The sequence below is a fragment of the Urocitellus parryii genome, chromosome 6 (assembly GCF_045843805.1).
Source record: "Urocitellus parryii isolate mUroPar1 chromosome 6, mUroPar1.hap1, whole genome shotgun sequence".
Classification (NCBI taxonomy): domain Eukaryota; kingdom Metazoa; phylum Chordata; class Mammalia; order Rodentia; family Sciuridae; genus Urocitellus; species Urocitellus parryii.
In genome coordinates, this window is record NC_135536.1 from 195,504,044 (window position 1) to 195,530,992 (window position 26,949).

The 26,949-nt window shown below is 47.1% G+C and overlaps 2 protein-coding genes across 2 annotated transcripts; both read left to right on the forward strand.

The window, feature by feature from the left end:
- The first annotated feature begins 13,657 nt into the window (after nucleotides 1–13,657).
- On the forward strand, nucleotides 13,658–14,002 carry LOC113196437 (WAP four-disulfide core domain protein 15A-like). The gene is made up of 2 exons (XM_026408355.1): nucleotides 13,658–13,736; nucleotides 13,845–14,002. Exons 1-2 carry the CDS (start codon nucleotides 13,658–13,660, stop codon nucleotides 14,000–14,002), a joined length of 237 nt encoding a protein of 78 aa, XP_026264140.1.
- Nucleotides 14,003–21,694: 7,692 nt separating this feature from the next.
- On the forward strand, nucleotides 21,695–26,047 carry LOC113196438 (WAP four-disulfide core domain protein 5). Its single transcript, XM_026408356.1, has 3 exons — nucleotides 21,695–21,776; nucleotides 25,603–25,743; nucleotides 25,827–26,047. The coding sequence occupies exons 1-3, from the start codon at nucleotides 21,695–21,697 to the stop codon at nucleotides 26,045–26,047; spliced, it is 444 nt and encodes a 147-aa protein (XP_026264141.1).
- Nucleotides 26,048–26,949: the final 902 nt, after the last annotated feature.

Sequence of the window (26,949 nt, forward strand, 5' to 3'; positions counted from 1 at the left end):
CTGCCGCTTAACTTGGATATAATGTCTGACCTAGCTCCCTATTGTTATGTGCCCTTTTGTCCATGATAGAGTAGGCCATGTTTGTCCCTGGACACTGGCTGAGTGGTCTGTTTCCATTTTGGCCAACTTTTCCATCTTGGCCAGGAATCGTGTCTGGTTTGTGCCCATGTCCCACACTGTCTGGTCACTTTGGTTAGGAAAACTGTGTTGGGGTTTTTCTTGGGCTCTGACCTCTTCTGTAGGGAGAAGTGGGTCTCGTTTTCTACCTGTTAAAGTTTCTTGAGCATGAATCAATTACATAAACATATTCCTAAGCTGATAATGTGATCTTGTTGTGTCTTATATTTCAGATTAACTAACTCAATTTCTTCCTTGTGTTCGTATAAAGTGCTAAGGCAGTTAGCATTCTCTTTCTGCACAGAGCAAGCGTTCTTACATCCCGTTCATGTGCATCTGTCCTCCTCAGAGACCACCAAAAACTTAGCTACTCTTTCCCTCAGAATGCAGGAAAGAGGTGGACGAGGAGGACGAAAGAGCCTTTGTGTACGGTGGGAGAGATGAAAAGGGACGTGTAAGAGGTGGTGAGGAGCCTCGGATTCCAACTGGATGTTCACAAGCCAGGAGAGGAAACTGAGGCCCGGGGAGGGCGGATGATGCTTCCTGATACTTCACAAAAAGTCGCTTTTCATCTGAACAGAGGCCAAGCACAGAGACACTAGACCCAGCTGACAGTGCCCTAACCCTCCACGGGCAGAAGTTGGTCCAGCAGGAGCTAAAGGGCAGAAGCCCCACCTGCTGTGCCCACCCTCCACTCTTCACTACCCTCCCCTCACTGACATCCCCTGTCTCCCTGGGTGCCCCTGGCCTCAGTGAAGTGTGTGATGACTCTAAGGTACGGACACCCCATGGTCTCAGACCCTTGGTCCCTGCAGGACCCCACCGGCTCAGGCTTCTTTGTCCTTGGGGATACTAAACCTGGCTCTTGCTTGCCAATGGCAAGATCACTTTCTGCCTCATTTTCTTCTGACCCTGAGATCTCATTGTCCCTACAGGTTTGGGGTTGGGCGAATTCCTGCAAAGATAGGCCCCCAATAAAAGGAAAAGACACGTTTTGGAGCTATAGAGTGCTGGCCCAGACCTCTTCCTGGAGGGTTTCTTATTCCTGGTGATGCTTGAGTCTTCTCCACCCAGAGGCACAGCCCTCCTGGGAACATCAGTGCATTGACTAGGAAAAGGTTCAGGGCAAGACCTGAGAGGGAACCCTGGAGACCATGGAGCCCAGACACTCTCATTATCAATTACCAGGTGAGTTGCAAAGCCAATTACAAAATGGATCACATGGATTTCCAAGTAGACAATGAGGTCAGCACTATTCAGGACAAAAAGGTAAAAAACCAAGCTGGGTCTCAAGATCTAAGTCAAACAGCAAGTAGGTGATCATTATCATGACCAGAAACAAATATATAATCCATGTTCTTGGTGTGCATAACATGAAATGAGAACGTCAGACCCACATCCAGGTGGAAAACAAGAACCAGCCCATCCCGGGCAGTGCCCAGCACCACAAGACAACCTCGCACCCCAATTGTACAGCAGGCAGAGGATGATGGTCATCAGTGGCCTCTGTGTAAGTGGATCGCCACGCCAATGTCTCAGTAGAGAACAAGGCCACTTTAACATGGACAAGGGACACTGCAAGTGTGTGACAAGGACCAAAACCACATATCAAATCCTGTCTCTATCAACTGCCTGGGGACCGTCCAAGTCAAGAAGAAGTGCCACTTTGTAACATTCCACATGGCAAGCCACAAGACGGATCCCAAGGCAGCTGCTTAGCTAAGCTCGGGAAAGATCAAAGGCAGACACAGAATTCTAAGCAGGACCAAGGGCATGATCAAAGCACAAAAGGAATGTCAGATGATTTAAGTAGAGAGGAAAAACCCGTCAGTCGTGGGCAAAAGGACAGAGAGAAGGATGGGTCCCAAGGCAGCTTTCCTGTTGCAACAAAATAGCTAAAGTCTGTGACAAGAAGCAAAGATCGGAGTAACAGAGGAGAGGAATTCAAAAGGATGGGTTACCATCAGAGTTGTGTATCATTCTGTGTGAAAATGAATTTCAGGGAATGAAGTTTGGCAAAATCAACAGATTACTCAAAATGTTCCCTTATACTGCTGAATAGTCACTATCTTTGGAGGGTGCCCGGTAGTAAACCCAAGGTCTTGTGCATTCTAAGCAGGAGCCCTACCACTGGACTACACCACAGCCTGAATTCTCCTGATTTGCTTTGCAATACCGAGAATTGAACCCAGAGCTTTCCATCAGCTAGGCAAACACTGAGCAACATTCCCAGCCCCTTCGTAAAATTTTAAATTTGTGACAGGGTCTTGCTAAGTTGCCCAGGCTGGCCTTGACCTTGTGATCCTCCTGCCTTGCCTCTCAAGTAGCTGGGATTGCAAGAGTGTGCCACCATGCCCAGCGGGACTTCTAGTTTTAGATGTAAATGAGGCAGCAAGACGCTCTAAGTCCTTGATATCTTAGCAAGAATAAATGTGCTCTCCAGAGATAGAATGTACGCGGGTCAGGGCTGGCAGGCTCAGGTAGCGAAGATAAGGGGGGAAATATGTGGGACAAACTGGCTCTGCTGCTGCCCCACTTAACCTTCCAAGGAAGCTCCAGAGAAGGGCAAAGCTGCAGGAGGAGGAACAGTTTGGACCAGGCAGAAAGCACAGGCATGGACGGCAGGTGACCCGAGTGCCACCCCAGCTCTCTCTCTGCTCATAAAGTGAACCCCAGGCAAATCTCTGTTCCTCTGAGCCCCAGTTGCCTGTTAAATGGAAGGCGCTGGGCATGCTGGAGGTCTGGTCTGGTCCTGCCTTTCCGGAATTCAAATCAACTTCTTGTGCTGGCCTCCTGCTGTGAGTGGAAACTGGGGAACCTGATGAGGGGGTGAGAGAACAGGAGGTACTGTACCCCTGTCCCTTCCAGGAGCACAGTCTAAGGCCCCCTGCTGCAGTCGGGCCTGGGTGTCGGTACATCTGCAGTACAGAGAGAGCAGCACCCCCACTTCTGGCTGACCAATATGAAATGCACCATTGGAGGTAACAAAGCTCTCAAACTTTTCAGGGGTACATTACAAAATAATACTAAAAAAGACATACTGTGTTCCTTTATGAGAAGACTCCAGAGTGAAGATGTCAACATTTACCTTTTCAATTTATTTTTTAAGTGTACAACACTCAAATCCCATTTTTGCTTTTGTTTGTTTATCTACTTGGGGCAGTGATACACCTTGGAGGAACTTCAAAGCAATACTTAAGTTTATGCAAAAGAATAAATTCTTGGGAATAGCCTTGAAATTTTGAAAATGATTAATTGGAGGATGTTTGAACCTCCAATCTCTAAAAATGTCCTGCAAAGTGACTTCAGTGAATATATTGGTTTTTTTTTTTTTTTTTTAGCAGCATGTAGAGGCAGGAAGAAAGTAATAGAAAGAAAAGAAACCCAGAAACAGGCCTCTTTTTATCCAATTCAGTGTAAGATATAATGTCAAGTTCCAAACAATGAACAAGGGTTATTCCAGAAGACTCTAAAATAAGGGGGAAAAAAGAAAGAAAGAAAGAAGGGAGAAAGAAAATAAAATAAAAAAGAAATAAGACTGTAGGTTTATTAGTTGCAAAAACAAAGGAATTAACTCTTGTCTAAAGGGTGGTGCAGATTCAACTGCCCTGAGGGGACAAACACAGCACTCCTGTAAGACGGTCTCCTTCCTCCCAGGAAGCAGTCTGCGGTGAGCAGTCTGGCGGGCAAGGTGGCTCAGCAGCTGGAGAACCGGCAGGCTCCCTGGCTCCTTCCTTCTTGCCCCTCCATCTCCCAGGTCTTGTCTTCGTTGCCAGGGCTGGAGATGGATAGCTTCCATCCCGATTTCCCAGGTGACAGACAGGAAAAGGATAAAACAGCTTTGGCTTTGAGAAATGACCTGGAAATTGCAGTCTTTACTTACATCCCTTTGATTCAATTCATGACTCAACTCTGAAAACTTGGAAAGGGGAGAGATAACATTGTCATTAGTCTCTGGCTCATCCTTGGTTATTTCATCTCTTTTTTACTATTTTCTTCCCTCCTGCCAGCTTTGGATTCCGTTTGTTCTTATTTCCCTCATACAGTTGGATTATTAGTTGTGTATTTCTTCTTAATGTAGGTCATTATAGCTGTGGATCGCCCTCACTCATCCCATAAGATTTTGGTAGCTGGATTTTCATTTTGTTAGTTACAAGATGTTTTCTGATTTCGTTTATATTTTCTTTTTTGATTCATTGGTTATTTAAAAGCATGCTTTATATACAAACAGAGATATGAAAAAGTGTGGTCTATATCTGTATTAAGATTTGTAATACAAAAAAAAAGTACATGTATAAAGGCATGAATTGGAGTGAACATACTTTACATACAGAGATATGAAACATTGTGCTCTCTCTCTCTCTCTCTCTCTCTATATATATATATATGTGTGTGTGTGTGTGTGTGTGTGTGTGTGTGTGTGTAATAAGAATTGTAATGCATTCCATTGCTGTTGTGTATTTAAAAAAAGTAAAATCAATAAAAGATAAAAATAAAATAAAAGCATGCTCATTCCACCTACATGGGAATTTTCTATTTTTGCTTTTGCTATCTATATCTAGTTGCTTTCTACTGTGGTTAAAGAAGACACTTTGTTATGATTTCAAACTTTGTAAACATACTGACCTTGCTCGGTGGCCTGGCATGTGGCCTATCTGGGAGTATGCTCCATGTGTACTCAAGAAAAATGTGTACCCTCCCGTCTTGGTCTAGAATACTCTATTTGTATCTTTTAAGCCTAATCAGTGACCAAAAAACCTGATAAGAACAATTAGAGGAGGAAAATGTGCATTGGCTCACCATTTCAGAGGTTCCGTCACCAGCTGACTGCACAGCTCTTGGCCCAAGGTGAGGCAGGACATCATGGCGGAAGGGTAATGTGGAGGAGAGCAGCTCAAGACAGGACAGCCAGGAAGTGGAGAAGGCACTCTGCTCACCAGGGACAAAAGATAAACAAATATGAGCCCCAGAGGCACACCCCTAGTGGCCCATCTCCTCTAGCCATAACCTGGCTGCCCACAGTCACCCTTCTCCAGCTAATCCTTATTAGTGGATCAATCCACCCATTAGGTTACAATTCTCCTGGTGTACTCATCTCACATCTGGACATTCTCACATTGTGTCACACATGAGCTTTTGGGGGAAACCTCATGTCCACACCAGTCTATTTGTCTGATATTAATGTAGCCACTTTTCTTGCTCTTACAATCTGTACCAATGAATTTCTATATTCTCAGAGAGCATGTAGATATATTTATTGCTGCTCTGGTCTTTATCATTTCTATATACTTCCCTTTTAGAATTACCTTTGCTGTATCTCATAAATTTAGGTATATTGTGCTCCATCTTTGTTTATTTCAAATTTTTTTTTCAAATTTCCCTTTTAATTTCTTAATTGAGACATTGGTTATTAAAGAATATATTATTCAATTTCCATGCATTTACAAAATTCTGAAGTTCTTTCTGTTTTTTTTTTTAATTTCTAGTTTTATTCCACTGTTTTCAGAAAGGATGCATGATATTATTTCAATCCTCTTAACTATGTGAAGACTTGTTTTGTGGCCTAAAATGTGATCCATCCCAGAGAATGTTCTATATGCAGTTCAGAAGAATGCACACCCTGCAGAATGTTCTGTAAATATTTGTTAAGTGCATTTTGTCGAGCAGGTAGCTTAAATCCATGCTTCTTTATTTTCTATCTAATGCTCAGTCCATTGCAGAAAGTTTGGTAGGAGTTGAAGTCTCCCATTATTTCACACTGCAGTCTATCATGTCCTTTAGATCTATGAATATATGCAGATGCTCCAGTGTTGTCTGAATAGTTACAATTGTTATGTCCTTTTGCTAAATGGACTTCTTTGTCATTATTTAGTGACCTCTGTCTTTTTTTTATCGTTTTTTTTACTTAAAGTCTGTGTTACCTGTTGTAAGTGTAGCTACTCCTGCTCTCTTTGGGTTCCATTTGCAGGAATATCTTTCTCCATCTCTTCTCTTATTTTATGTATCTCCTTACAGGTGAAACAAGTCTCTTAAAAACAGAGTGTGGTTGGTTCTTGATCTTTTTTATCCATAATTCGTCGTGTGATGGGTTTTAATCGGAAAATTTAGGCGATTTACAGTCAAGGTAATTATTGATAGATAAGGACTTACTAAGGCCATTTTGGTTTTTTAATTTTTAAAAATTTGTTCTTATTATTTATACATGATAGTAGAATGCATTTTGCATTGTAACTATCACCATTTTGGAACTACCTTCTAGTTCTTTTGTTAAACAGATTTTTTTTCTCGCTTAAAGTCTTTCTTTATGGTTAAATTTTTCTCTAATACCATTTTTGATTCCTTATCCTATTTAAAGTGTATCTATCATAGATTTTTGCTTTGTGGTTTTTATGACACAAAAAGATCAAATAGCCATAAAAAGTTACTTCAAACTGACAACCTTAACTCTTAAAAACAAAAACTCTGGGATTTAATTTTACTGCCCTCCTAGGCTTTGATTTTTTGAGGTCACAATTTACATCTTTATATAGTACATATGCCTTAACAAATTGTAAAGTTATCATCTTTAACAATTTTATCTAATAACATTCATTTAAAAATACAAGTGATTTGAACACCATGGCAGTGTTAGAGTGCTCTGAATTTAACCCTGTATTTACCATTACCAGTGAGTTTTATACTTTCAGTTGTTCTCAAGTTACTCATGAACTTCATTTTCTCTCAACATTAGCATTTCTTGTAAAACAGGTCTGAGGCTGATGACTCCCTCAGGTTTTCTTTGTGTGGAAAGTCTTTATCTGTTATTTTTCAAGGAAGGTTTTTCTGGGTAAGTATTCTTAATTTGGAGGGGTTTTCCTTGAGCACTTGAGTATGCCGTTAAACCCTCTCCTGCAGGGTAGTCTGCCATTAGGCGCTTCACCCTCCCTTATATATTATTTGCTTCTTTTCTTTTGCTGCTTCAGGGTCCTCTCCTTGTTTGTGACCTTTGAAATTTTGGTCATAATATGCTTGGGATAGTCTTATTTGGATTGAATCTGATTCCTGTACCTGGGTGTTTATGTCTTTCTCTAGGTCTGGAAAGGTTTCTTGTGTTATTTCTTTAAATAGCTGTCTACCTCTTTCTTCTACCTCCTCTTTGATGCCAACGACTCATACATTTTCCCTTTTCACACTGTCCTAAAAATCTCATAAGCTTTCTCCTTTTCTTTTTTATTCTTTTTCAACTCTGTTTTCAAATAACCTGTCTCCAAGTTTACAGATTCTTTATTCTGTTTGATCAATACACTGTTGATGCTCTGTGATGCATTTAGAGTATATTCATGTATTTTTCATCTCCAGGATCTCTGTTTAATTTTTCATTATTAGTCCAACCTCTATTTGAAATTCTCTAATAAATCTCTGAATTGTTTATCTGTGTGTTTTTCAAGTTCATTTAACTTCCTTAAAAGAGATCATTTGAATTCTTAGGGAATTTAGACATCTCTATCTATTTAAGCTTAGGCCCTCATACCTTATTTTGCCTAGTTGGTGATATTACATTTATCTGATTATTCTTTTTTTAAATGTTATTGTGTTTTTTATGCCTTTATTTACTTATTTATTTTTATGTGGTGCTGAGGATCAAACCCAGTGCCTCACACATGCTAAGAAAGCGCTCTACCACTGAGCCACAACTGTAGCCCCTTTACCCGATTATTCTTGATTCTTATCCTGTATCCATGCCTTGCATTAAGCAAGTAGGTACTTATTCCAGGCTTTGCAGTCTGGCCTTGTCTGAGAATGTCCTTCAACAGTATGCTTGTCCAGAAATTCTGTACAGGTCATCTGCTGAGGTCTCTAAGCCCACCACCACTGCGACTATTTTGGTGCTAGGGGGCCACCCTGAATCCATGACCCATGTGGCCATAGAGGCTGAATTAGCACCAGACGGAGATCCCGTGGCTGTCGGGACTGACAGCTCTGGGGAAAACAAAAGCCCAAGCTTCTGAAGGCTGCCTGCTGCTGAGGTTTGTGAAAACCCGGGACTGCTGCAGCTGGCCAGCAAGTCCCCTGGCAGGGCCTACACGTTCCCAGTGGGCACTGGGGTGGGTCTGAGGTGCAGGCCAAGGTTTGGTCCTGAAGCCAGGGGCCAGGCAGGCCTGCAGGTGCTGTGTTTCACTGTGATGGAGCCCGCACTGAGGTCCAAGGCAGGGTCCTGTGTTATTTTCCTCCTCTTTCCTGAAACACGTGTAGTTTTCTCCGTACCATGCAAGCTGGGGTCGGATACAGGTAACACAAAACTGTCCCTTCTAATCTTTTCAGTGGGTCATTTCTCATTATTATGCTATAACCAGTTGCTATGATCTCTTGCCTGGTTTCCTAAGCTCCTCTGGAAGTATTTTCATGGGTGGATAATTGTTCAGATTGATGTTTTTGTGGGGAAACCATCACCAGAGTTCTACCCACCCTCTTGCTCAGCCCTGCTCTCTTTTGTAGCCTCTTGTTCGTAGTTTCCTTTAGTCCTTTGAATATATTCATAAGAGCTGATTTAGAGTCCTTCTGCAGGGGTCCACCGTCTGGGATGCCGTAAGGACTGTTTCTATGGGTCACTTCCCCTCCCCGCTGTGCAGGGGTGATTTTCTCCTTTCTTGACATATTTTATTTTTTTTTCAATGAAATCAAAATTTTTACACAATACAATGTGCCAACCTAGGAAATAAGTTCCTCTCCCCAGAGTTCTTTTTAATGTCGTTTTGTTACGGATCATTTGTTGAGTTACTCTCCTGAACCAATTTTGTAAATTAGTCTGAATAGTTTCTCAGGTGCACCCACTGCAGTCGGTTCCATTGGCTTGCTAGCGACTAATGGCTGGGCGGGGATGAGCTTGAGTTCTGTGAACCAGCACATCACCTGGGTTTCTCAAGGGCTGTGTGTATCTGGGGGCGTATTTTCAACGTTCCAGCAAGCAGTTAACAGGTTCTCATTGGCCTTCACTTCCTGTTTGCCCAGATCCTGAAATTAGGCAGAGGTGGGTCTTCATTCCTTCCTTAGCCCGTACACAGTCAGGGACAAACGCACAATGTACACACCTGCAGGTGGCCTTCTCCCACCCCACCCCCCACCCCCCCGGCCAATATGGGATTTTCAAAAATCTTTGGGCATCTCATTCTTCACTCTTTTCTTTTGTTAGCCCCAATGAATCTCACAGTCTGAAGTAGCTGTGATGTCAAAAAATTGCCCCAGGGCAGGCATGGTGACACCTGCCTGTAATCTGAGATACTAAGGAGGCTGAGGCAGGGGGATCACAAGTTTGAGGCCAACAGCAGCAACTGAGACCCTGTCTCAAAAATAAATAAATAAATAGATAGATAGGCTGTGGGACTAGCTCAGTGGTAGATCAGTGGTAGAGCACCCCTCAGTTAAATCATATATATATATATATATCACTTCCCCTCCATATATATATATATATATAGAGAGAGAGAGAGAGAGAGAGAAAGAGAGAGAGAGAGCGCTCCCCAGGGACAGTGCTGTCCACATAGAGCAAGATTGAAGTGACATGAGTAAACACATGCCCTGAGAGGGGATTTTTAGGGAGTTGCTGAATAGTTGAAAGAGTGACAATTTGGGGGTGGGGAGCATGGAGGCTTGAGGCCAGAGGAAACCTTTCTCCCCTGAAGTGGTCGCCCAGTTGCTGGTTTCCCCAGCTACTGCAGAGCAAGCCTGCTGGTCTTCATGGCGACCGCACAGCCCAACAGGAAACAGGACTAGTGACTCCCACAAGATTCACCAGTCACAGCCGGTGGTGCCAGGGCAGCAGGGTAGGTTGCGAGAGAGACGGAGAAAGTGCCCAGAGACCGCCTGGGAGGCCTGGGGGAAACACCAGGTCAGGGACTGTTCCAGGAAGAATTCAGTGGCAAATGTTGAATGTGGGTGCTAACACACAGCGGCAAGGTTTGAGGAGGACAGCTCCCCTGTCCCCCCAGGTGCTTTGCCCAGCGTCCCCTTCTCTCCCACACGGGATCTTGCCCAGCGGCAGCCACTTAGATGACTACACATACCCCTTCCAGGGTCCTCTGTCCCACACCAGTCCCCACTCAGAGAGGGGAGGTATGTCAGGCTGCAAGGCAGTGACAGCAGCCTTAGCTGGCTTAGCTGGCTCCCAAGGAGCAGCTGTCCCAGTGGACATGCAGAAGCTGGCTTTTGACAGATGACACCAGCTGGCCCTAGTTCCCAGCACACACAAGAGAGAGCCAGTGTCCTTCAAGATAACGTGCATCTGGACTTTCTGGCCCAGACTGGCTCTCATTGTTCCCTTAACGTGGCTAGCTTTTTGGGGACAGAATGGGAGTATTCAGGACACGGAGTTTTCCCACTCCCCTCTTCCTTAGGGGTGATGCACCACCTTTCTTTTCCTTCAGTCAACACCATGGGTTGTGACAAGGCTTTGATTTAGTTCAGAGTTAGATCAACAATCAAAAAATCCCATTTATTGATTGTTGATCTTACTTCTTGTGCTTTTGGAGAAGATTTTTTTAAAACTATTTTTACAAATTTCTTTTTAGATACACATGACAGAGTGTATTTTGACACAGTCTACGTTCATGGAGTCTAACTTCTTGTGGTCGTACACGGTATGGAATTAGACTGGTCGTGTATTCACATATGAACGTAGGAAAGCCATGTCTGATTCATTCTGCTGTCTTTCCTAGTGCCATCCCTGTTCCTTCCCTTCATTCTCCTTTGTCTAATCCAGTGAATTTCTGTTCTCCTCAAACCCTGCCATTGTGCATTAGCACTTACATATCGGAACATTCGGCCTTTGGTTTTCTGGGATTGGCTTATTTCACTTAGCATAATAGTCTCTAGTTTCATCCATTTACTGGCAAATGCCATAATTTCATTCTTCTTAATGGCTGAGTCATATTTCATTGTGTATATACCACATTTTCTTTATCCATTAATCTGTTGAAGGGCATCTAGTTTGGTTCTATAGCTTTGGTAATGGGAATTGAGCTGCTATAAACATTGATGTGGCTGCATCACTGTAATATGCTGATTTTAGGTGTTTTGGGTATATGCTGAGGAGTGGGATAACTGAGTCAAATGGTGGTTCCATTCCAAGTTTTCCAAAGAATCTCCATACAGCTTTCCAGAGTGGGTGCACCAATTTGCAGTCCCATCAGTAATGTATGAGTGAGCATTTTTCTCCACATCCTCACCAACATCTATTGTTCCTAGTATTCTTGACAATTACCATTCTGACTAGAGTAAAATGGAATCTCTGTGTAGTTTTAATTTGCATTTCTCTAATTGCTAATGATGTTGAACATTTTTTTTCATCTATTTTTTGAACATTGTATTTCTTCTTCTGTGAAGTGTCTGTTCAATTCCTTTTCCCACTTATTGATTGGGTTATTTGGTTTTTTGGTATTAATTTTTTTGAGTTCTTTATATGTCTTAGAGATTAATGCTTTATCGAAGGTGCATGTGGTAAAGATTTTCTCTCATTCTGTAGGCTCTCTCTTCATGTTCTTAATTCTTTCCTTCACTATGAAGAAGCTTTTTAGTTTGATGTCGTCCCATTTATTGATTGTTGATCTTACTTCTTGTGCTTTAGTAGTCTTGTTGAGGAAGAAGTCAGTTCCTAAGCTGACAAGATGAAGAACTGGGCCTACATTTTCCTCCAGGAAGCGCAGGATTTCTGGTCTAATGCCTAGGTCGTTGATCTACTTTGAGTTTTGCGCAGGGTGAGAGACAGGGGTTAAATTTAATTCTAATATGGGTTTCCAGTTTTCCCAGCACCGTTTGTTGAAGAGGCTATCTTTTCTCCAGTGTATGTTTATGTCACCTTTGTCTAGTGTGAGATAACTGCGTATATGTGGGTTTGTCTTTGTGTCTTCTCTTCTATTCCATTGGTCTACATGTCTATTTTGATGCCAATACCATGCCATAGTATGATTTAAACTCTGGTGTTGTGATGCCTCCTGCTTCACTTTTCTGGCTGAGGATTGCTTTGGCTATTCTGGGCCTCTTAATTTTCCAAATGAATTCCATGACTGCTTTTTCTATTTCTATGAAGAACATCATTGGAATTAAAAATTGCTAATATTCTCATGACTTTTGATGGATAAGCAGATTTTAGTCCCCAAAATTGCTTCCCATTTGTAGGGTTTTTGTAGAGGTTATCACATTAAATAATTGAATTTCTTATCCTGTGTCATTATTTTCTCATTTATATATCATAAACAGATAAATGATTTTTTCATATATTCTGTGTCTGATATGGAGATAATCAAGTTTCCCTCCATGTTCTAATAGGAAATATTCATTGACCTAATTTGGAATGTTAAACCAATCATACATTGTTGAAATAAACCCCTAATTGTTTGTGATGTGCCACTATTTTATATATGACAAAATCATTTGGGATTTGGAATTTTATACTTATAGCAAGATTGGGATACAGTTTCATATTTTGATATCACAAAATTTCTGTGAATGTCAAATTGTTTTGAAAACAAAGATCTGAGTGTGTGGAGCTGCAAGCACACATCTTGAAAATAAAAGCAGAAACACTGGAAGTTATTGGCATGTAAAACAGGTAGGAAGGATTTTCATTTATTTTCTAAATGTGGTCTACATCTCAGTGAGGGCAGGGCAGCCCAGAACTAGAAGAGAGAAGCACAGAGGCACAGCCAAAAGAGGCCAAGCCCAGAGGAAGCCAAAAGGTTGCACCAGAGAGAAAGAGAAGAGATGTAGTAACTGCTCCAGGGAACCTCTGCCTCTTATGTCAGGTTACAAGTCTCTGGATGCATTAATAACTCTGTGTGTGTGTGTGTGTGTGTGTGTGTGTGTACACGTGCGTGTGTACTTACGTGGCATTGCTTACACAGGTATGTTCTAGGCAACCAACCAAGCAGGAACAACTCAACATTTCTCTAGGAGTGCAAAGAGGGGCTCAAGAGTTGTTTGTCCTGGGGCTCACGTTCAAAATGACCTCAAGTTAGCCTTGTGACTTTATCAGCAAATGAACGTCTTGGAGATGCAAAGGAAGGAATTAAGGAATAAAACATGAATCATGCACCCACGATGCACAATGAATAGGCGTTTTTCTTAACCTTGGCAGCAGGCTGCGCACAGCCCATTATCTAGCTTTGTCCTTGGGATGGTGGGGGGTAGAAAGTTGACCCATAAACACCTCAAACGCCCCCGCACCCGCACGTGTGGAAGGGGCGGGCTTCCATCCTCCGGGATAGGCGGGGGCAGAGTGGGCTTGGCCGGCCTGAGGCGTGGCCGGGAAGGACAATTCCCCGCTATCGCCTCAAATCTGCGGTCCAAAGCCCTTGGTTGCCTGAAGAGGGGACCGTCCCTGCGGGCTCCCTGCAGTTCCACCCCAGAGGTCACCTTACTGTCCTCCCCGGGCTGACAAGACGCGGCCTTTGCCGGCCCCCGCAGCACCCTGACCTCTTGCCCCGCGGCCACAGCACCCCCTGCCGGTGGCCCGCCGCCAGCGCAGACACCCCGGGCCTGCCCGTCGCCGGCGCCTGTCTGTTGCGCCATGAAGCCGAGCAGCCTCTCCCTGCTCTCGGTGGCCGCCCTCCTTTGGCTCCGCGTGGCGCAGGCCAACATGAAGGAAGGTAAGGCGAGGCCGTCCCGGGGGTGTCCGGGGGGGACGTCTCCTCTGGGGCCTGTGCCGGAGCGACAGGTCGGTGTCCCCAGACCCACCCAGTGGCACTCTCCAACAGTTCAGCAGAAATCTGGGTACTGCCCCGAGTTCTTTCTCTCCTGCTCCTTCACGCTGCTTCCCCGGTGCCGGCGGGACGGAGGCTGCCACGGACCCAAGAAGTGCTGCTTCTACCAGTGCCAGCAGCAGTGCATGCAGCCCTGGCCCACGCTGGACTGAGGTGAGCTTGTCCTGGCGTCCAGGACTGTCCGTCCTTCCGAGCTCTTAGAGGGAGGCTGTCCGGAGATCCGTCCTCCGGATGGGACCCGGGAGCCCCAACAGACCCCCCTCCGCAGAAAATGCTCCGTTCAGTTGGCGGAGAGGGCATCAGAGTCTCCCCATGTGACAGGACACCTGGACCGGACAAGCCCTGCGCTCCCTCCAAGCTCCTCAGCCCTTACTGGATTTTTAGGCTGATTCTTTCCATTGCCTTCCCTCCCCCGTTTAGAGTTTGTAATCCTGGAGCATTTTCCTCTTCACATTTAATCAGGGATCAGGAGGTCAGAGGGCCTTAGGGGGCATGTCTAGAGCCCCTCACACCCGGCCCTCTTTCCTTTCCGCACATTTCAGAGCTCTGGAGGGGAGGACCTAGCAGGATTCGGGCCACTGTGGACCTCCATGGAAAGCCACATCCCCAGGACGGTGTGCACGCCCCATGTTTCTGGTTCTTCTCTCCCTAGGTGGAACCCCCTGTTTAACCAATCCTGAGAAGACAGTGGCCTACAGCCTCCGACTTGGATAACTCGTCTCCAATTCTTCTGTGCTTCTTCCAGGCCCTTCCTGTTATCAAAAGTTAAATGCTTATTAATATGAAAACAAGACAAAGAAATAAAAGCCCACGTCTTTAGTCCATTCTCTGTTACATCTATGAATGAGGCTCTGGGTTCCATCTCCAGCATGAGGTTCAGGAGCATGCCCCTCATCTGCTGGGCTCTAGGGAGGGCCTCATGGCAAGTGGCATCACTGGGGTGGGGGCACACGTAAGGGGGGTACATGCAGAGCACATATGCAGGGAGTCGCTGGCTGCCTCAGAACAAGCCACTCTTGAGGGAGGTAGTGTGGCCCCATGAGGCCTGCACTGATCACTTCTAAAGGTGTTGCTCCCATCGAGTTGCCTTCCACCAGGCCCTACCTTTTAAGGGACCACGACCTCTCAATATGGCCACACTGGAGACCAGGCTTCAGGAGACACACACACGAACCACCTCCAAAGCATAGCACAGTGTATTTAAAACTACATGAAAATCTATGGGGCTTCTGGATCTCCCTCCTTCTCTTCTTTACCCCACCTTGTTGGGGAATCCCTTAGGTTCTGTAAAGAGCATGCAGTTCCTATTTCACATTGGATTTTATTAATTCTTGTGCTTCTGTTTTTCTGATAGATTTCTCTTTATCATCTGACACTCAGATTCTCCCTAGTCAATCCAGAAACACCTTGGAATCAAATTTTCTGGGTTTGGATCTCATGAAAGGCAAGCACATTATCCTAGGGTTGAAGAACAGGCTGTTTTTGCTACTGTTTTTCTGGTATTGGTATTGGTGGTCTTTCCACTTGATGATCTAGGATTAGATTTGGAACTTTGGGTTGGAAATGGAGCAGGACATATCATAGTTCCTAGAGTATGTTAGGCCCTAACATTTAAGCATAATTAATTATGGAAGAATTCTCTGTGGTTCAGCTCAGCTGCCCTGACTTTTAGCTTGGAATTGAGCCCCTAAACTTCTTAGGAACAAAGTGCTTGTCACCTCAGATTTCCTCACTAACTCTCAGCCTCTGACTTCTTAAAGGATCTTAATGGTAGCAAAGGTCTGGGAAAGTAGACTTCCAAAATTTTAGTGTCTGTAACAAACAAATTTTGAAAAACTTCTTATCCCCTATCATGTTTTCAATTGCCATCTACTATTTTTATAATAATTGCATAATATCAAGGGATAATGATTTTAAGTACATTACAAATATTGTCATTTACATAAAATGGGTATCTCCCCCCACCCTTCTCAGTATTTCGGATTTAACTCAGGGACACTTTATCACTAAACTACACCTTCAGCCCTTTTCATGCTTTGAGAGAGGGTCTCGTAAAGTTGCCAAGGCTAACCTTGACTCTGGGATCCTCCTGCCTCAGCCACCCAAGCTGCTGGATTATAGGTGTGCATCATCGTACCTGGCTCTTATTTTTGATTTTTTACTGTTTCTTGTGAAATCTAATTACCATCTTCATTGGATGGTAATTTTTTCTAAAGTTCTTTCTTTGCCTCCCTTTCTGCCACTTCTCCCTCCTTCCAGTCATTTCCTAAACTATTCAAACCAGAAGCGGAGGTAATGGAGTTAGTTAGGGACCCCTAAAAAGAAATGTTCAGATATGATTCTAGAATCAAGAGTGTGTTAGGGAGAGGATATCGGAGAGGGAAAATGGAAGGAAGCCAAAGACCTCAAGGAGAACCGTCAGCCCACCATGCGGGACTCCCTGGGGGCAGGGGGAGGAGATGAAGAAGGGTTATGAAGAAAAGAAGTGGGGAGGGGGCGGGTTGTGGCTCAGTGGTGGAGCGCTTGCCTAGCCTGCATGAGGCTCTGGGTTTAAACCCTGACACCACATAAAAATAAAAACAAATAAAGGTATTGTGCCCATCTACAACAACGACGACAACAAAAAAATTTTTAAAAAGAAAAGGTGTCAGAAGGCCCAGTGTGAGCCAGATTGAGCAAGAGTGTTTTGACTGAGGTCACCTATCAGAGGAGCCCCTGTCCCAGGAGGTGGTGTGTCTTGGTGTCTGGCCACTCAGTCACTGGCTGGAGGCACCCTGCATGGCCTTGGTGAATACCTGGGGAGGGTGCGGGGGACAGCAGCTGTGGTGTCTGTCACTCACCCAGAGCAGCGGAGGTCTGGGCCATACATTTCTGTGCCCACCGCTGTCCTCAGCCTCCGACCACAGTCACCTCTCCAGCTGTGGCGATGAAAGCTGCTAACCTCAACCCTTTGAGTTCTTTTTGGAGGTCCAGGCTCTGGAATTTAGCAGATATATCTCCAAAGAGCTGTCTAGCAGAAACTCTGCCAACGAGGACTTCAGGGTACAGAGGTGGATGAAATGAAGGAGGACAGTGGCACTTCTGTGGTTCTGCAGGCAGGAGGCCACTGGTGGAGTTACTCAGCCGACAGCATGCCTGGTCCTTGAGGAGAAGGGAGGAATGGCCTAGGATGGGCAGAGGACAGCAGACCTGCCTCTGCCACCCGAGCCCACAGGCGCTGGCCTGGAGAGTGTGGCCACGGGTGGGCCCACCTCCTCAGTTCCAGAGGGCAGGGACACTGATGAGATGGACCCAGAAGGTGTGGCCACCATCCCTGTTGGCTCAGAGAACAGAGCCTGGAAATGCCGGGAATCATGAGAAGGATACACTCAGGATGAGGGTGAATTTTTCCTCCTGTTAGACAGAGAGGCGGGTCTAAAAGCTTTTCCAATGTGTAAGGAATCTATGTTCTTTATCTGTGTGTGGCTGTAATTTCCAGTTTGTGTTGATTTTTTTTTTTTATTGTATGATTGTTTTTTTCCTACAAAAGTGTTTTCCCCAAAGGAAACCTGGTCCACAGGTCCTTTCTCCAGTGTCCAGCCCTCCACAGATGCTGGCTCTCCTTCTCACCCTAGCGAGTGAGCCCTCCTGGGGACAGGAGCCCTCAGGAAAGAGGCCTCAGAGAGCTGCCTTGCCCTTCCCCCACGTGAGAACGCAGCTGGAAGTCACAGAGACTGGAAACAAGCCCTCCCTAGGCATGAATCTGCTGGCACCTTGATCTTGGACTTCCCAGACTCCAGAACTGTGAGAAATAAGTGTTTGTTGTTTATAAACAACCTGGTCTGTGGTGATTTGTTACAGTCGCCAGAACTGACTAAGACAACTTAATAGTAAAGAATTCCTATTCAACATTCTCAAAAAATATATAATATGCCTACTAATGAACATAACTAGACGCACACAGAAATTTTCTGGAATAAAACAACAACAACTGAAAAACTCTGCTGACATTCAGCCTATTTAAGTGGATGAATAGGCTGAAATTTTTCATGATAAAATGGTTTTTAAAAGGTATGCTCTTCTCAAACAGGAAACCTCCATGAGATAAAGATGTCTATCCTGTTTTTTCTCATTTGCAGAAGGTAGAGAGAATAAGGATTTTAAAGGGGGTAGGGAATCTCATAAAAATAGAAGGGAGAACAGTGAATTGAGAGGGAGGGAGGCAGATGGGAAAGGGGAAGTACTGGGAATTAAAATGGAGCAAATTATGTTATATGCTCCACTGTTATGTATGGCAGTAAGGCACTAATAAAAATGTAAAAAAACAAAAAGGATGTCTATTTGGTCAACATAATTTACATGTGAAGTATAATATAATCAGAATCAAAATCTGTGGGATATTGCAACCCCTAATTAAATAATTGATTTAGGTAATTATCCACAGTTTCCAAATATTTGCATGGAGCTACATCATCATGCCATGGTGTATTTGCTCTTCCTAGATGGGTAGACACAGGTTTACAACCAGGGGATTAGGGGACAACTAGTAAAATACCTTCACTTGTCTTCAAAACACTACAAATGGGTCCAGTAGCGTCTGCTCCTCCTGAGGGGGAAGAGGCCCACAGCACCCAACACCCGGGAGGATCCTTGCCCAGTCAGCGTGACCTCATAAGCTTCTAGAGCCTCACATGGGTCAACAGAAATACCAAAGACAGGGAAGTTGAAAGACTCAGGAGGAAGCAACGTGGGACACTCTAAAGGACCATTCATCTGTGTCATGAAACACCTCCGTGGTCCACAGGAAGACGAGGGAGGGCAGAAGCCAGCAGGAGGAATCTTCCCGATGACCAGGGGTCAGGGACATCAGAGCAGTGCAATGTGTGTACAGAGCTAGGGGTGGATCCTGATGCCAAGGACTTTGCGAAGGCACTTTCAGGACAATAAGAAAACAGCAGAGCATTGGTTGTTAAGAACTGCTGTTTGTGTGGGGTGTGAGAATGATGTTGTGATTATGCAAGAGAATGTCCTTCTTCTTGGTCATCCATGCTAAAGTATTTATGGCTAAAATATACGACACATGGGATTTACTTTAAAATATTTCAGCCAAAACAGGAGGCATTACAAAATGTTCGTTATTGAATCTGGGTGATGAGCATGTCGTATAGAGTTACTGTTCCTTTGTGCATTTTTTGAAATATTCTGTGATATTTTTTATGATAAAAAACAGTGGACTTATTTTTGGAATCACAAAATGATCATCAGGTTCATAAGGGAGAATGAAGTACTGGTGATGTGAAACCTGACAACCCAGGCTAGTGACCAGTGAGGGACACCTCGTGTCTCTAAAACACACTTGGGGGGTGGACAGCAGTAATGGGGAACAAGAATACACAGTCAAAGGGAAAGAACCAAAACCCAGCAACGGCCCCTCGATATACAAGAGTTTTTGATAAAGGTCTGATTTCTAATCAATGGCAAACGTTTGAATTATTTACTAAAGGCTAATGGTACAATTGCTTAATAACTTAGGAAAAAAGCATTTTATCTTTCACATGCTCTGCCATAATAAATCTCAGATGGATTCAGAATTAATAGGTTTTCCAAACATCACAAAACATAATAAATATGCTTATCGGATATCAGAGGTAAAAAAGCTTTTTAGCACAAAAATAGAGAAAATATATATGGAAATACTGATTTAACTATCCCCAAATTTAAAGCTTTGGTACCAAAAAAAAAGAAAGAAGTGTTTGCAATAGAGGATTACAATAAGCATTTATCAAGCTACCTCATTTAATCCTCAGAACTACCTACCGTTTAAAAATATTGTTATGTCTGTCTCTATTTTATAGAATAATAAGCTGAGGTTTGAAAAAAAAGTCACGCAGGTAAGAGATTGGTGGCACTGAGATTTAAAACCACCTCAGCATACATCCAACATTCTGACCCACACCACCAAGCCTGCCATTCCTGTATGACAGACAAGCAATCACATCCCTAAACATCATGTTTAGAGAATTGAAAATGTTCACAAAATCATCTTTATCAAAAAAGCATTTCTTCAAAGAACATGTTGTTTATAATCAGAAAAAAAAAGTATGTCCATAAGTGGTTTTCTCCAAAATAAGGCTGCCAAGGAGATGCCAGATTCTTCCAAAAGTAACCTCAGGTCATAGAAGGCAGAGCCCCTCTTCTTCCGAGAGCCAGGAAGACAGCGCGAGGAATTCAAACTAAGTCCAAGGAAGAACTTCCTGCCTGGCTGCTCTAGGCTGGGAAGGATGGGTGAACTTCGCCCTGGAATGTCACCTTCCTCTCTCAGGGTCAGCTGAAGTATTTCCTGCTTTCAACACCCAGATGCTGGGGATGCCAGAGCGGAAGTCCCAGCTTAGTCCCAGGAATTAGGTGTGTCTTTGAGGCAGTTCTTTCTCATCTCTGGCTCACAGTTTCCTCATCTTTCACATGGGAGGGCCGGGAGGAGGGACCTGAGCTCCGACAGAGCTGGTGGACCCACTAGTCAGTGGAGTTTCTGTTTGGGGTCCTGTGGGATGCCAACCTCAGCCTCTTCTCTTCCGCCAAATGCAGGAGCCGTTATCAGGGGCTACATGGATGGAGATTCCACCCAGATGAAAACTAGGCTGGGGTCCCTGAGTGAAGGACATCTGCTCTGGCCCACGAATAGACCAAAATGAAGCCTTGCTTCATCCGTCCCCATGCCACGCCAGCCCAGGCAGAGGGCAGTCCTGCCAGATGTCACTGCAAGTGACTCACAAAGGTGGGGTGGCCTCTCTCCCCACAGGGACCCAAAAGGTGAGCCGGAGGCTGGCCTCCTTCACCTGCCAGCCTGGGCCAGCTGCTCTGGCAGGAAGCTCCGACCCCAACCCCAATGCTGTCTCCCTTCCTAGGAATCCAGAGTGAGCAAAGCCCCCGTGCCAGGCAGAACTAACTTCCATCCCTGCCTAAGACGTTGCTGGAACTCTGAGACTGTGGAGAGCCAGGAAAGTGGGGACCTGACTCATGCTTCACCCTGAATACTGTCGGCCAAATTCCGAAACTGTAAGGGTAAAAACAACTTTATCTGGGGTCTTAGGAGTTCAAGTCGGCAGACCTGAGTTGAGAGCTGTTCGTCAGAGGCACAGGTTCACAGAGCTGATGTCAGGGTTCTGAGGAAGGCAGGGAGTTGGGGACCGAATGGGCAGGCAGTGCTCCTGTGTTACAAAGTGGTGAAGCCCCTTTGTAGAAAACTTCTATTAAATGCTAAGGAACAACGGGGTTACATGACCAAAGAAGGTAACAAAAGGGTAACTTGGTAACAATGTCCATCAAGCAAGAGTCTGAATCTTTTGCTGTGCATCTTGAGTCTCTGGGCACGATGTTATCACCTGGTCTTTCCCAATGTATACTCCAGATGTCTGAGGTCACAGGGTGGAGGTGACCAGCTCTCACAGCTCCAGGTGGCAGCTTGAGACCTGCATACGTTCCGCTGCCTCCCAAGTCCACTCTCTCAACATTGCTTGCATCGCCATTCCCCTTTTATTTCCCAACACAGGTAGGATCAACTGCAGCTCAGAGAGGGATCCCGAGACTTGCCATGACCACAGCCAAGTCAGGGATACAGGCAGGACTGGGTCCAAGTCCCCCCACCCGTAGGATCTGGGCCACCCTGCCTTTAGTTCTTGCACAAGCACCCCTGGCCCTGGACCCTGGGCAGAGGGTGGAGCCAGGGTGAGGGAGAGCCATGTGACATCATCCACCCCCATGTGACATCATCCTCCCTTGACTCAGCTGCTTTGGCCTCCCGGGGTTGCAGGTGCTAATTTGGGAGCCTCTGGGCCCTGACCTTATTGAGTGCCAGCAGCAGAAACATGGGGCTCTGGAGCTTCCTCCTGGTGGCTCTCCTGGCTCTGGGGACTCAGCTGCCTGCTGCCTCTGGCTGGAAGAAGGGAGGTGAGGTGGTTAGATCCCTATTCTCTAGGTCCTGGGTGGTTTCTGCCTCTCTGGGAGAGTAAGGCTTGGTTTGGGGGAGGGCAGGCGATGTGGGGTGTGTGTGTGTGTGTGTGTGTGTGTGTGTGTGTGGTTCTGGGAGGCTGCATTTTCATTTGTGCATTTTTGGCGCGTGTCTGTGTATCTCAGCTGGTTTCTCGGTGCTTGTTGGTGCCATCTACGCATCTGAGGATGTACCACAGCATGCCCAAGTGCGCGCGTGTTCACTGTAGAACAGCTGCATCGTGTGTGTCTGAGCTGGGGTACCTCTTTGGGGAGGAACCCTTCCAAATCTGCCACTCCGCGAGTCCTTTCTGCCCCCTCTCCCAGCTCCATTTGTAGAAGGGCTTGAGAGTTAAACAGGGAACGTGGCTCGTGGGATCTGGGGTATGTTGGGAGGAACCTCTGTCGCTGCCTCTCTTCTCCCTCCTGCACCTCCCATGCCCACTGGCACCCCCAGATGAGGCTGGGGCTGGGGCTGCCTGTTGACAGGGCAGGGAGGGAGGGTGCTGGAGCGGCTGGACTGGTGCCTCCTGATCTGGGTGAGGCACTGCTCCCTTCTAGTGGAATATAGGTGACCTACATTCACCTGGGCAGCCCTGGCCCTGCCTTGGGGGGAGGGGACAGTGATGAGGACAGGTCCCCTCCTGCAGGGGCTCTGGGAGCAATTGCCTGCATCCACTCTGCTCCCTCTAGCCTAGATTATGCCTTCCTTGGAGGCACAGGTCCCTGCCGGGGGAGGGAGCTGATGTGGGGAGGAGGGTGCCCAGAGTTCTTGGTCGAGGAAGGAAGGAGGCTGATGGGCCAAGGCCAGACCCGTCCACTGTGGTTCACGGCCCTCACCACACACCTCCTCTGCAGTGTGTGAGGTGGCACTACATTGATTCCCATTTTGCAGATGAGGAAACCAAAGCACAGTGGGAAACTGCTTGCCCAAGGTCCAAGACTCTGTATCAAAGGTGACATCTGAGTGAGGTCGGGAGGTCAGAAAGGCTCACCTGCTGACTCCCGTGAAACCGGCTCGTGCCTCTCTCTCAGGAGCACATGGTGCCTTGAAGAGGGTCAGGTACACAGTAGGAGCAGCATAACTGGGTGATTTGGAGGAGGGGCTGGGGGTACCAGGAGGACATGTCCTGATACCTCACCGAGCTGCTGAGAGTGGGAGTTGGCACCAGCAGAGCCCGGGCCAGCTCCAGGCTCTGGGTGTGGCCATGTGTGATGCGCATGTCTCCTCCTTCCCTGGCTCCTCCCCAGGAGACCTCTGCCTCACAGTGGACAACAGACAGTGGAGGACGGTGGCAGGGGTGAGGGAAGGGAACCTCAGCTTGACGTCTGTGGAAGCCTGGCTGCCTCTGCTGAGGGGAGCCCCTGGCCCTCACTCAACTGTCTGGATGTCTCTGATCCAAAAGCTGGGCGCTCTCCCCAGTGGACAGTAAACGCCTAGTTAAATGTTTTTAGTGGTTATGTGGTGCCGGGAACATCTGGGTCTATAGTTCCATACGTGTGATCGTGAATAGATGTCTGTGGGTGTATATGTCACTGTGCTCGCATGCATGCGTGTGCTGTATATGTACCTGCATAACTGTGCATTATGAGTCTTTCTATATATGTGTGTGTGTGTGTGTGTGTGTGTAGACATATATGTGACAGTATGTTTATAAATCTGTGTATGTCTCATTTCAAATGTACATGTGTGACTGCCTGCATTTATATATGTGTGTGTGTTAATATTAAACTATCTTGTGCATATCTGAATGTGTGTGTGTGCATGTGTTAGGGTGAACCACATAATGTGCTATTTTTTGTAGATCAAAAAAAAGTTGAGTATCCGCAATCCCAGGAGGCTAAGCCTACGGTGAGTTGTGTAAATAGATCTAAGTGCTTGCACACTGAACACATCTGTTGACTTGTGTGCTGCTGGCTGAATCTATGCACCCACAGTGGACGCATCTGGGTGACCACCTGCATCGTCACGTTGTTGCTCAGAGTGCGCATGTGTGAACGGGAAGGTCAGGAAGGCAGAGCCTCTGTGGCCGCCCAGAACTGCCACCTGTCTTTGTGCCCTCCAGAATTTAATGCCCATCTCACACGGTGGCTGTCATAGTTCTTCCCATTTGAGATGCCAGCTCTCAGCCCCCTCCCTATCAGTCTGTTCCTGCACCCACCCTGGCCCCCCTCCGAGGCTCTGCGGCCTCTGTCCCCTGACCTACCTGCCCGCTCCCCACTCCTGCTTTCCTGCTCTGAGTTCCCTTTGGCCTGAGCACCTCCAGCCTGGGCTTGTGAGTTAAGGCTGAACCCTGGCACCTCAGACAGTCTCCAGGGCCCCTTGGGTGCCCCTCTCCCCTCCCCCTGCCCACCCACCACCAAGAGAAGCTCATCAGAGTAGGGACTCCTTCCCAGGCTCAGCCACCCTTTCTCCAGCAGGGGGCAGCAATTCGATTTACACGAACTCAGTCTAAGGAGGCATGAAGCTGATTTTGAGCACTCACTGTGTGAGAGGCTACCTACTATGTGCGGCCAACACCCAGGCAGGTCAGAGGGGGAAGGGTGACCCAGGTGACAGAGCCTTGAATCCAGTGCTGTGGGAGCTCCGGAACCTTTTCTCTGATGCTCGATTGGGTTGAAGACCTGGGTCCAGCCCCATCCCTAGGGCTCAAAAGCATCCAGAGCAGGCCCCAGAGATCAGAGGGAACTGGCCGCAGGAGTCCTGGCCCAGGACTGTGTGGGTCTGGGCCAGTCACTGTCCCTTTCAGGCCTTGGTTTCCTCTGCCCAGTGGAGGAAGGTACTGACCTCCAGCCTCCTGTGTGAAACCTGGAAATAGCCAGAAATATCCCAGAAGAGGGGTGAGGTAAACTCCAGGACCCCACGTCCCCCAGCCGCCTGGAGGGGCACCTCCAAGACACTTAATACCTCTGGACCCTGAAGCCACACCACCTGCCACAGCAACAAGCACGCAGTGCAGATGTGGCCATGGTGGCCATGTGACAATGCAGAAGGCTGGCAACAGCCTACGTGCGTGACACCGGGTTCCCTTCAAGTCCTTTCTTTCAAACAGTCACTGAGCCCCTAGTGTTGTGCACCAAATGCTGTGCCAGAGCTCACAGGGAGCACAGCAGGGCAGGCAGGTGACAAGTCCCACTGCCTCCAGCTGATGAGAGGCACAGAGTCCTGGTGGGGCTGGAGAAGCAAGGTCTTCTGAGGATGAAGTGTTTCAGAGACAATGAGTTGACCAGGTGTACTGAGTGGAGGGGACAGCACCAGGCAAAGGTGCAGCCGCAGCAAGAGCCCTGCAGGCAGAAGGAGCCTGGAGCCCACCAGGGGCCACTGAGTGGCAGAGCAAGGGGGGTGCACGCCTGTAATCCCAGCCACCTGGGAGGCCGAGGCAGGAGGATTGAAAGTTTGAGGTCAGCCTCAGCAACATAGCAAGACCATCTCAAAACAAAAAGGGGTGGGGATGAGGCTCAGAGGTAGTTCAATCCCCAGTACTATCCCCAGCCCCCAGAAAAAAAAAAGTGGTAGAGGATGAGGCCAGAGAGAAGAGAGGCTAGCCTAGCCATAACTTTATTGGACACAGTGGAGACTTTTAACTGTCTTATTTTCCCTATTGTTTATGCTGCTTGGATCTCCAACCAGCCCTGGGAGAAAAATAGTGATTAAAAATAAATAAATAAACTTCTCAAAGGACGGGCAAGGAGTAGGGGACACCGAATTCAGATGCGATTTCCAGGTCAGCCCTTGTTACATAACCTGAGCTGCCTCCAGCTGCAAGATGTGGGTGTTCTCTTACAGAGAAGTGGGGGAGCTGCCCGCCCGATGATGGGCCCTGTCTCCTGTCAGTACCCGATCAGTGCACTGGTGACAGCCAGTGTCCTTCAACCAAGAAGTGCTGCTACCGAGCTTGCTTCCGCCAGTGTGTCCCCAGGGTCTCAGGTCAGTGGCCCCTCCGCCTTGCTGAGCACCAACCCCTAGCCCCAGGTGGGCACCGCAGGCTCACCCGGGCCCCTGTGTTGCAGTGAAGCTGGGGAGCTGCCCCGAGGACCGGCTGCACTGCCTCAGCCCCACCAGGCACATGTGCAGCCAAGACTCCGACTGCATGGGCAGGAAGCGGTGCTGCCGCGGCGCCTGTGGCCGGGACTGCAGAGACCCCGTCAGAGGTGCGGCTCCTGGGGACCTGAGGCAGGGCCTTCCCTCTGCCAGCCCAGCTCCGAGGTTTCCTTCCAGTTCGGCAAGTTGAACCGGAGACCTCCCCAGAAGCCAGGGCCTCTGCGGCCAGAACTGGGGAAGCGGATGGGGCAGGAGGAGCCCTGTTAGTGTAGCAGAGGAACTGGGGACCCTGGGTTCTCTTCCTGAACTTGCCGCTTGGCATGGATCACATCCTGAAATGGCTCTGGACTCCAGTTTGGCCTTTGGAAGAGGACGGGGGGGGGGGGGTGTCCTGCCTTAGTTATAACCAGGGCTGGGCTGGTAGGGTCCGGATGTGGGGACAGAACCCAACGCTCAGAGCTCTGTTGTGGACATTGCGGGTTATCCCTTCTTCCTCTCTCCTCAGGCTGATTCTGGCTGAAGACTTACAGTTCTGCCACTCGGGTGGGGTTCCCGGGGACGCTGGCACCCACAGCAACATCCCTCCTGGAGGCAGTTTCAATCTTCTGATTAACTGACCTGCTGTCACCGCCCTGCAACCCGTGGCCTCTGGTTTGTCCTCCTGGATGCCAAGGTCCACAGCCTGAAGTCTCAAGCACTCCTCTAGCACCCGCGGCCACTGCCACACTGAGCCTCCTCGCTTCTGAGTCCCAATCCTCATGTCTCTGCACGTTCTGTTTCCTCCACCGAAACGCCCAGCTCCGGCAGGCCTGAGCCCACCTGCAGCCCCCAGATCAAGTCCTCGCAGGATTTTCCAAACGTTGGTCCATTCGTATATCTTTTCCCAATTTTTGCCACACCTGCAAACCAGCATGGTGACGTCTCCCATGCCGCCTCTACCGTGGACCTCATGTCTTCTTTAAATGACCCACTTTCAACTTATTTCAAAAGAAAACTCGATATCACTGCTATAAATGAGAGGCGCAAGATCACTGGCCACAACTCGAATGTAATTGTGAAAACACATGCAAGGAAAACAGTTCAGGTCCATTA